Here is a 12,067-nt window from a genome sequence, read left to right as displayed (position 1 = left end):
GGACCTGTCGGGCAACCCTGATCTTTGCAGAGTGTCCATTTTTTCTAGTGGGCCGCAGACTTCCATTTTTCTTGGGGTCGCGCACACCCTCTTTACTGGTGGGCCGAAGATGCCCATTCTTTCACTGGTGGGACGCAGGCACCCATTCCTTCAATATCCCACACCCGGCCAGTGTGTCCATGCAGGCAGTGACAAGTTGGTCGGAATTAGAAGGATTCCTTGGGCAACAGCCCTACGTTGAACATGCCCCCATCTTTCAGGCCTTTCTATTCATTGTAAGGCTTTGGGTGGCCGACGTAGGACACTGTAACGCGTCAATTTGGAAACAGTGACAGCTGCAGTGTCCCGATCACCTGTTCACTCAGCACTCGCTCTTTGTTATTATTAGTGCATACTTACTCAGGATTCGACCTACATACCAGCAAAGGTTTTTATCTTAACAATATTAATACTGCCTTTTAAATTAATAGTACTAGCATGGGCGTAGGAAGTTTGGGGGACGCGGGGGATTTATCCCCCCCAGATTTTGGAGGGTGGCGGACACGGGGGACAAAGGTGGGGGGGACAAGGGTACAAAATTATTTCCCCTCTCACACCTATTATTCAGAGGGCCATTAGCGCACAAAAGCGCTATTTATAATAGCCCTATACGGACCATCCTCCAATCTGATGCAAACAGAATGAAGGTGAGTCCAGAGGCCCCCTGCGCCCTCTGCCATTTTATTTGTCCTGTTCACAGCTGTGGGCATTAAGGGTGCTCATAAGAACAAAGGGCACGAGAAGGAGAAAGGAGTTTTGGATGATTACTGTCTGCATCACCTGCTACCGCCTTGAAGAGGAGCACTGCAGGAGGCCTTCAAGAGGAGCTGCAAGACAATGAAGAAGATTTAAAGAGGAAACAGAGTCCCATTCCCCTGATGCCTGCAGGCTAGAAAGGAGACTCAGTGAAACACAATATTTGTATTTGCCTAAGATCACACCAGTTGGTGAAACAGTGAAGTCAAGATTGAGCCCAGATTTTACCTTTTCACACAGCAATTTAGCTATTAGAAGGGTATATTTTTCTAACATTTATGTTTAATGTTTTGTTATCTAGGTAATGAAGGGCTTGATTACAGCGTGGCTAACAGGGAGAAGCCATATTTCATTTTGGGCCATTATGCCTAGCGTTATTTTTTATGTTGTTGTTATTGTTACATACTTCAGCATATTGAAGTATATTATCTTTTCTCTATCTTTTCTTCACTCTTCTCTGAAACAATCTACCCTCTGCCATTGCAACCTACACCACTTTTCTCCACTCTGTGCTATTATACGCCACTGAAATCTATGCTGTACCACTCCACTCTACTCTGCAGCACTCTACACTACGCCACTGCAATCTATGCTTTCCACTCTAACAATTGTACACTACACCCCTGCACTCTGCCAGTGCACTCTTCACCACTTTACTCAGAACCAATGCATTCTATGCCACTGCACTCTATGCCAATCTACTCTGCACCACAGCACTCTATTCCACTGCTTTCAATGCCACTGTACTCTGCGCCACAGCACTCTATGCCACCTCACTCTATGCCACTCTACAATACACCACTGTACTCTGCGACCCTCTAATCTGCAACATTGCATTCTCTGCCCCTGAACTCCACGCCTCTCTACTCTGCACCACTGCACTCAATGCCACTGTACTCTGTCCCACTGCACTCTCTTCTTCACCACTGCACTAAAATCTACTCTACACCACTCCACTGTAGGTCACTTCACTCTATTTTGAAATCATCTCCTCTATGCCACTGCAATCTACGCAACTCCACTCTATGCTATGCCAGTCCAATCTACCCTGCACCACTCCAATGTACCCTGCGCCACTCCAATCTGCTCTGCACCGCTCTATGTTACTCCACTCTACATCACTATGCTCCACTCTGCAACAATCTACTCTTCACCACTATACTGTACCCTGCAGCAATCTACTCTATGCCACAGCACTCTATGCAACTCTATTCTACTCTGCAACACTGTACTCTAAGCCACTCTTCTCTACTCTGCATCACTCTACATCACTGCACTCTACACCAATGCATTCTATGCCACTCTACGCCACTGCCCTTTATGACACTCTACTCAGCAACACTGCACTTTGCCACTGAAATATACTCCTCTCTACTCTGCACCACGGCACTCTACTCTGCATCACTCTACATCACTGCACTCTACACCAATGCATTCTATGCAATCCTACTCTACACCACTGCCCTTTATGACACTCTACTTTGTAACACTGCACTCTGCCGCTGAACTATACTCCTCTCTACTCTGCACCATGGCACTCTACTCTGCACCGCTCAACTATATGCCACTCTACTGCACTCTACACCAATGCACTCTATGCCACTGCACTCTATGCCAATCTACTCTGCATCACTGCACTCTATTCTACTGCTTTCAATACCACTGTACTCTGCGCCACAGCATACTATGCCACTGCACTCTATGCCACTCTACAATACACCACTGTACTCTGCGACCCTCTAATCTGCAACATTGCACTCTCTGCCACTGAACTCCACGCCACTCTACTCTACAACACTCCACTGTAGGGCACTTCACTCTACTTTGAAATCACCTCCTCTATGCCATTGCAATCTACGCAACTCCACTCTATGCTATGCCAGTCTAATCTACCCTGCACCACTCCAATGTACCCTGGGCCACTCCAATATGCTCTGCACCTCTCTATGCTACTGCACTCTACATCACTATGCTCCACTCTGCAACAATCTACTCTTCACCACTATACTGTACTCTGCAGCAATCTACTCTATGCCACGGCACTCTATGCACCTCTATTCTACTCTGCACCACTGTACTCTAAGCCACTCTTCTCTACTCTGCATCACTCTACATCACTGCACTCTACACCAATGCATTCTATGCCACTCTACACCACTGCCCTTTAAGACACTCTACTCTGCAACACTGCACTCTGCCACTGAACTATACTCCGCTCTACTCTGCACCACGGCACTCTACTCTGCACTGCTCAACTATATGCCACTCTACCCCAATGTACTATATGCCACTACACTCTATGCCACTCTACTCTGCATCACTGCACTCCACCACTGCACTCTACACCAGTCTACTCTACCTTGCACCACTCCACTCTACCATGCACAGCATCATTCTATGACACATCACTCTGCCCCACTGCACTCCGCACCACTGCAATCTATGATGTGCCACTCCACTCTGCTCCCCTCTACTCTTCGCAACTCTACGCTACTGCACTGTACGCTAAACCAGTGCAGTCTTCGCCAATGCACTCTACACCACTTTACTCAAAACCAATGCACTCTATACCACTACACTCTACACCAATCTACTTTGCACCACTGTACTCTATACCACTTCACTAAAGACCACCCAACTCCACTCTATGACACTTCACTCTGACATTACACTCCATGATACTAGACTCTGACACTCTATTCCATTAAACTCTAACACTTTCTCCACTCTGTAACTCCCTACACAACTCCCTATACGCCACTCCATTCCATTTTACTCCACTCTATGCCACTCCACACCACTCTATGCCACTTCAATCTACGATACTCTACTCAACGCCACTGCACAACCCTCTATGCTACTCCACTATACAACTATGTACTATGCTCAACAACACTCTACCCATCTTTCTCTATGCCAGTTCACGTTACTTTACTTTACTCTACTCCAGTACACTCTTCTTTATGCCTTTCCACTCTACAACACTCTGCCACTCCACTCTATGACACTCTATTACACTGTGACACTACTCCACTCTACTACAACTTTATGGCATTGGCGCTTGATTAGAGATTCAGATCTCCATTGATTGCCTTCTCACTCATGGGACATGAGTCAGATTTATCTACGCCGTTTTGGTTACAAGCACTCTGTAACCCTTTTAACTCAAGCTTAACGAAGGCTTAGGATGATCCTGATACTTGTTTAGGGGATCGAAATATCGTCGGCCAAAGTACCTTGACTTGATTTTGTGATATTGTACATAAGTTGGCATAAGCATAGGTACTATGTGCTAATTACTTCTTGATTCACTATTTGAGTCATTCTTGTAAAAGTCGGTGTATAAGAGCTTGTAAATCATTATTGTGGATGCTAACCTTGTAGGAAAGTTGCCTCGTTCTAGCTCGGTTACCCCCACATTTGGCCTGTTTGCCAGTGTGTTTGAGTGTGTCTATTGGTATCCTGCTAATCAGGACCCCAGTGGTTATATCCTTTCCCTTAAATTATGGTTGTTGTATACTGGTAACCCAGTATTTCACCCAAAATTGGCATACTGGTGCCCCCTTATAAGTCCCTAGTATATGGTACTTAGGTACAAGGGCATTGGGGTTCCAGGAGATCCATATGGGCTGCAGCATTTCTTTTGCCACCCATAGGGAGCTCATGCAAAGGCTTCTGCAGGACTGCCATTGCAGACTGCGTGAAAAGGTGAATGCACCCTTTCACTGCCAGTTACACTGCACCAGGTCACTTATAAGTCACCCCTATGGAAGGCCCTCCAGCCCTGAGGGCAAGGTGCAGAGTACCTGTGTGTGAGGGCATCCCTGCACTAGCAGAGGTGCCCCACGACCTCCAGGACCATTTTCCCAGACTTCATGAGTGCAGGGATGCCATTTTACACGTGGACTGGAAATAGGTCACTACCTATTCCAGCTACATAATGGTAACTCCGAACATAGGTATGTTTGGTATCAAACATGTTTGAATCATACCCCAAGGCTTTTGCAAGCATTGGTTGTATGCACTCTGGGGGCTCTTTAGAGGACCCCCAGTATTGCTATTCCAGCCTTCTGAGGTTTTCCAGGCAGCCCCAGCTGCTGCCACCTCTCAGACAGGTCTATGCCCTCCTGTTGTTGAGCAGCTCAAGCCCAGGAAGGCAGAACAAAGGATTTCCTTTGGGAGAGGGGTGTTACACCCTCCCCCTTTGGAAATAGCTGTTACATGCTTGGGAGGGGTAGCTTCCTTCCCCAGGCCACTGGAAATGCTTTGAAGGGCACATTTGGTGCCATCCTGGCATAATCCAGTCCACACCGGTTCAGGTACCCCCAGTCCCTGCTCTGGCACGAAACTGGACAAAGGAAAGAGGAGTGACCACTCCTCTGTCCATCACCACTCCAGGGGTGGTGCTCAGATGTGCTCCAGAGGGTCCCTGGGTTTCGCCATCTCGGATTCCAAATTGGCAGCGAACTCTGGGAGCATCTGAGTGGCCAATGCCAGCAGGTGGTGTCAGAGCCGTCCCCTGATAGGTGCTTATCTGTTTAGCTGACCAATCCCCTTTTCAGGGCTATTTAGGGTCTGTCCTTTGGGCGGTTCTTCAGATTCAGATTGCAATACTCCAGCAGGAATCCTCTGCTTCCGTTACTTCACCTTCTCACCGATGAAACTGCATCTGGACCCTCCAGGAACTTCACAAACTGCAACAACGAAGCAAAGACGACTTCTGCAACATTGTATCTTCAGCTCTTGCCAGCAACTGTTTCCTGGTCGTGCATCCTCAGAGGACAGCCTGTCTTCAGCCTGCACCAGAAGAATCAACGAATCTCCCTTGGACTGAAGGAGTCACTCCCCTGCTTCAACAGGCACCTCTCTTCAACTACAACTATCTGCGTGGGTCCCCTCTCCTGCCGAGTTGCATGGATCCTGCATCACGGGTGGTGGACTGAAGTGGTCCCAACGGTCTTGACGTCCTACTGTCCAACTTTGATGGAGGTAAGAGCTTGCCTTCCCATGTAAGACAGTACCGCTGTGCACCACATGTTTTTCAGTTGCCAAGGCTTGCTGGCATCCTTCTATGAAATTCTTTGTGCACAATGTAGCTCCGTCCCCCAGCACTCCTTCCTGTGATGCACAGCTTCCTGAGTGGTTCTCTGGCAGCGTGGATCCTTTGTTTTTGTACTGCGTGGGCCTCCTTTTGCAACTCCTTTGTCCCCGTGCTGGGGGACTCCTGTGTGCGCTGGCTGGTCTTCTGTGGCCTCTGTGAGTTGCTGAGAGCCCCCTCTGACTCCTCCACCTGGGTAGAGTCCACCAGGTCCCTCCTGGTCCTGGTCAGTGCCATTTTCCGCTAACTGTGTTTTGCGTGTCCCAAGGCTTGTTGGCGGAATCCAGCGATGCAAACCAGACTACAATCATCCATCCGGTGTGGGATATCATCTGTACCAACCCAACCAGGAACCCGCATCCATTTTCTTGAGTGCAGTACTGACTGTAGTTCTTCACCAGAGGTTCTTCTTTTGTACCTTGATTCGGGTTAGCAGGGGCTCCTGTCCTCCCTGGAATCTGCTGTGCTTCTTGGACTTAGTCCCATTCTTCCACAGGTCTTTAGGTCCAGGAATCCACCCTTTGTGTCTTGAAGTATCTTCTGGTTCTTTCATTATCTTCTTTCTCGTGTTCATGTGTGTTCTAGGAAAGTTACTGTGATTTACTCATGATTTCCTGGGCTCTGAGGTGGGTTCTATTACTTACCTTTAGTGTTTTCTAATACTCCCAGCGACCCTCTACACACCACACTTGCCTAGGTGGGAAACCGACATTCGCATTCCACTTTCTTAGTATATGGTTTGTGTTTCCCCCAGGCCCATTTCCAACTATTGTGATTTTCACTAATTGCATTGTTTTCTAACTGTTTTTATGCCTATTTCTGCATACTAGTGTATATAATTTGTGTATTACTTACCTCCTAAGGGAGTATAGTCTCTATGGGTTTTTTGGCATTTGTGTCACTAAAATAAAGTACCTTTATTTTTGTAACACTGAGTATTTTCTTTCATGTGTGTGAGTACCGTGTTACTACAGTGGTATTGCATGAGCTTTGCATGTCTCCTAGTTAGGCCTTGGCTGCTCATCCACACTACGCCTAGAGAGCCTGGCTTCTAGACACTGCCTACATTTCACTAATACTGGATAGCTGGACCTGGTATAAGGTGTACGTACCATAGGTACGCACCACAAACCAGGCCAGCCTCCTCCAAAACACTGTGCTATAAAGGTTACTTTTTACATTTTTCTTGTTATTGGTGACATTGAGTCATCCAGATAACTTGTGTAATGCCCGAATACCAGTCTTTCTTGATTTACCCTGTTGATGTTTTTCCACTACATTTGATCTTTTATATTTTGATTGAATAAATGCATGAAACATTCCATTTGCATACTACTTTAATATCATTGTTTATGGAAGTGGTGTTGCATTTTATTCAAGGGACCCTGGTTCCTTTAAAGTTAATTTACTGCACCACTCTAGGACAATCTACTTACTCCATGACACTACGCCACACCAGTCGATGACACATCATTCTCCTTTATGCCATTAACTTTGAGCCATGCTGAATAGTAGTCTTACTAGTGTACAGCATGGCTAAAACACATTGGCAAAGCAATAGAACTTACATAGGCGAGACCTATTGGCTTTGCCAATGCTTGTTTATAAGGTATGAACTTCAAGGTGACTTGCAATATCCTTATGTACGCAGGGGGTATTTTATCCCATATAATACATGGTCACACCATCAACTTTCCCACAAACCACTTAAACCCATAGTGCATAGCTTCTGTCATTCCAAGCGATTGTACGACGAAACAACGACTTCAAAAACAACTACTGCCTTAACAACGAGGTCGGAACACTGACCTCGTTGCTACTACTAATAATTTTACCACGAATGCCTTAACAACGATATTTCGTTGTAAAGGCATTCCTGATAAAATCATTAGCAATAGGCACCATTCACCCTACATCCCTCACCCCACCCCACCAACCCCACCCCAAAACCTAAAACCCCCTGACCCGCCACTCACTCCTCAAAACCAAAAACGCCCCACCCCACCCTAAAACCTAAAACCCCCTGACCCCCCACCCACTCCCCAAAACCAAAAACGCCCCACCCCCCCAACCCCACCCTAAAACCTCAAACCCCCTGACCCCCCACCCACTCCCAAAACCAAAAACACCCCACCCCCCCAACCCCACCCTAAAACCTAAAACCCCCTGACTCCCCACCCCCTCCCCAAAACCAAAAACGCCCCAACCCCACCCTAAAACCTAAAACCCCCTGACCCCCCACCCACTCCCCAAAACCAAAAACGCCCCACCCCCCCAACCCCACCCCAAAAGCTAAAACCCACTGACACCCCACCCCCTCCTCAAAACCTAAACCCACCACTTACCTTCGCCAACTCCCTTCTTTGTACCTTAACCACGCATGTTCGTTGTTCAGAACATATGTAGTTAAGGCACAAAAAACCAGAGTCGTGGTTAAAAAAAGCGTTGTTGCGCTTTCGTTAACCACGACTTTCGGAAAAAAATAGTCGTAAAAAAGGATGTTTCCCTTCCAAGCTATTAAAGTAGAGCAGAAGAAAGAAAAGTAACATTCCATTTGTTGCTTTAAAAAGCTGCATTAATTATGCTCTGTGACCTGATCTGCCTATTACCTTGGCTGCTGGCTCTCGCAGAAGGCATTGCAATGTGAGAACTCGACTGTAATAACCCTATCATAGTCATTTTCTGATGTCTTTTCTTGATAATCAGTGAATGTCTTTTCTTTATACGCAGTGACTTGGTGCATCACAAACAGCCGATTCTAAAGAAATTAGTGACTGCAGTTTATACATAGATTAGACAATCCATGTTTATATAGCCTGTAACTCCAAGAGCGTCTTCAGTTGAAATGCTTCTAGTTATGACTGATGTGGAGCTGAGCTGCCCAAGATCACACACAGGAGTAGAAGTGTTATTAGAACTCTGGTTTCCGAGCACAGTATACAACTGTTGTACCTAATCGCTTTGGATATCTCCAGTGCGGTTCCAATTGGCATGAGGCGAGGGGCATGATGGGTGTGGGGCGCAATGGGTATGTTCTTCCTTTTTACCCTCCTACCTTGATTTGCTTGGTGCATGAAAATGCAAGGTTAATCAACATGTTATTTTCACATTTGAGCTAATTACTTTGTGAATGTAAATAACAATAAAAGATACTTTCAGACTGTGAAAACATGCCTTCCTCTCTCCCTATTTCACTTCCAATATATATGATTGTGTATATTTATCGGAGCCTGCAGTTCGTAAACAACGAGTGATTTGTATAGGGTTGATTGAAAGTCCCCAAGGCTGTCCCTGCCCCCCCCAGAAATGTATTGTCTCCTACACCCCTGAGTACTAGACTATAATGTCTAACCAAGAAGGCGAGACCCCCCGAGACATCTCAACATAAAATTAATGAGGAGGCGATTGAAAAAAAAAACTCAACATGGGATGCACACGTGTGTAAGAGACATTTAATAAGGTGATGTCTATGAGAAGGTGAGAGGATCCCGAAATGAAGGGAGCAGGAGTTTTCTTCAGAGGAAAACCCTGACAGGAGCTATCCCTTTTAAAAAGAAGGGACGTCCAAGAACCTTGATGAAAATTAAAAAGATGGTAGGTCCAAGCACCTCGACGAAAGTGGAAGGTCTAAGCACCTCAAAGAGATTAGGAGGTTTAGGCACCTCGCACAGTATGTGTGTCCCAAGTGGCATAAAAATGAAAGGTGTCACGAGTGTTGGACGTTACGGCTTTGGAGGTGAAAGCAGAGTATCATTACGATGTTTACAGTTATTAAATGATGAGGAAGTATGTGCCAATGTGGGGTTCTTCCAGAAATCACACCACATCGTCACGTAACTCTATACTTTGGTGAAAATCGATGATAGACCCCTTTAAAAGTCTGTTTATGTGTGAATGTATCTCTCATGTGTTTTAAATGGATTGTTTTATTTTATATGTACTTTTTATGTGCGTCTCCTATACCTGAATTAAGTTGATTTGATTGACTGAAGTAAAGTGTACCATTTTTATGTGCTACTACAAGAGGCACATGGATAGAAAGGGTACATGATTTACATAAAAGTCAAGTGTTTACATATTGATTGAAGGATGTATTAATAATGAAATGATTTGCTTGCACGCATGACTAAATGGGGACTTTTCCCGTTTGTGATAATCATTATTCAGCATAGCAGCAGTATATTTACACTAGAGGAATAGTATCAGGAATTGTCAGCAAGCCCTCTCAGAATATCATTACTATAGCTCGCACTTTCCTCTACTCAAACTCACTTCCCCTTTCTCTCCATTTCGCTCTAACGCTCCATTTTGCCTCCTCCTCCAGAGTTTTTAGGTCGTATTATGTCAGGAGTATAAAAAAATGGTGCACAGATTTTTTGAAGTCGGTTCAACATAGAATTTTGCATGTCAGTTCTCCATGTCCCAGGAGAACAAATGAGAAAAGTTGAATTTTCGGGCCTTTTATTTTGGTTTGGGCCACTACATTTTAGCACCCTAAGGCAGACCTTAAGTTGCCTCGTGGATATTCTGTCCTTCGACCTGTATCAAAAGTATATAGCTCATACCCAGATGATACATGTGTGCTCTACTTTCATTAAAAAAAATCCTTGACAAAGTCAATAGGTTTCATATATGATACCTTTTGTCTTTGCCAATGCTTGTGTTACTGTTCCAGTAGTCATCTTGAGACATGCATTTGGTGTCTATTGCCAGTACCAACTGCCTTGGCAGGGAAAAAGGTTCAAAATGGTGCGACACAGTTTTGATCTCAAAGTGTCATGGATTTGCGTAATCAAAGCCAATGACATAATTGCTGTAATTTACTGCAAATGTCATGCAACGGGAATCGTGGTAACACGTTACTGCCCCTTCCTTTCTAAGGCAAAAGAACTAAAAAGAAGTCATGGAATATGGGTATACATGCGTCATTACTGTACTGTGGCAGATGCTTTAATGAAAGCAGCTAGTCTGGAACTACCCTTTGGAACCTAAGAGTCAATGAATAGTGTGGAAATTACTAGCTAGGGTGCCCTGTTTGTTAACTAAAGGGAGGGGAAAAAAATAAGCAAGTAACTGTTAAATACATTTTATGAGTGAAAAAAAACGTACCTCTCCTGATGACAGCACATTATTCAAGTATTCCAAGAAGGATTCCTCTTTAATCTCGTTATCAGTAAAAATGAAGCTGATGCCTTTCCCATGCTGCCCCGCTGTTCTATACAAAACCTTCAAGTCTTCCATTAGGTTTGACGTATTATATGATCTGAAATTATAAGAAAGTAAAATCATGATGTCTATTTTAGCATAATATTTATCTTCATTCCAAATACAGGTACCTTCATGAAATTAGTATAAACGACTTTTTCTACAGAAACAGTATTATTAACAACTTTTTACTGAGTTTCACAGTTTACAGATCCGTACAAAATAGTACCTGGTTCTGAGGATAATGCGAAACATTATACAGAAAGTCAGTATATAATTTGAATGTGAAGTGATTAAATAGAGAGGGCTAGTTGTGGGCGGTGCGAATGTCGTAATCTAATAAATGCACAGAGATTTCAGTTTTGAGGAGCATGTTCTTACCATCAGAAACTGATTAAACATTGCTAGAAGCATTGACTCTTATCTGGGGGAGTGATGGCGCCAGTGAGTAGAGTTATAGGGTCAGAAGGAGAAAGGGATGTCTGTTTCGTAAAGTGAAACAACATCAGTGAGGAGGGTGGCTGAGTGGTTGGATTGTTCGTAGGTGCAATTATACAATGGAAGTGAGAGTGAGGCGTGGAATTGAGGTCAGGGGATCAATGAGATCAGCGGGGCAGGAGGTAGTAGAGGTTCTGGGGGTCGGCTTGTCATTTTCAGGGAGGTAGAGAATAGTCTGTAGGTCCTACCCGCATGGTGGCTCATATTTGTCCCAGACTTTGGTAATCAGGGGTTTGCTGAGTCCTTTATTCTCTTCTCTGTGTAAGGACTTAATTTCCGCTTGACTCAGTGTTGTGCCGCAGAAAGCCTTGTTGAGAGGGTAGGGTGTCTTCCATTTACAAGTAATCACACGTTTGGTGAGTAGCATGCCAAGGTCCAGGAATCGTGTCACAGATCGGCTGTTTTTAACAGGTGGAAGGTTCCCAGGGCACCCAGTTCCCATATGGGGCAAAGGGGAATGCCGGTGAAAGT

At 45.1% G+C, this 12,067-nt stretch overlaps 1 protein-coding gene across 1 annotated transcript in view; it reads right to left on the bottom strand.

Moving 5' to 3' along the window:
* Window positions 1-12,067, bottom strand: part of DNAH5 (dynein axonemal heavy chain 5) — a 4,110,061-nt gene that overhangs the window by 877,623 nt on the left and 3,220,371 nt on the right. Inside the window, exon 54 of the mRNA XM_069219645.1 lies at window positions 11,003-11,156. Coding sequence (XP_069075746.1) covers window positions 11,003-11,156 — 154 coding nt within the window. The remainder of the gene's footprint in view (window positions 1-11,002; window positions 11,157-12,067) is intronic.

The sequence above is a fragment of the Pleurodeles waltl genome, chromosome 2_2, assembly GCF_031143425.1.
Source record: "Pleurodeles waltl isolate 20211129_DDA chromosome 2_2, aPleWal1.hap1.20221129, whole genome shotgun sequence".
Lineage (NCBI taxonomy): Eukaryota > Metazoa > Chordata > Amphibia > Caudata > Salamandridae > Pleurodeles > Pleurodeles waltl.
This window is presented reverse-complemented; position numbering and strand designations above follow the sequence as displayed.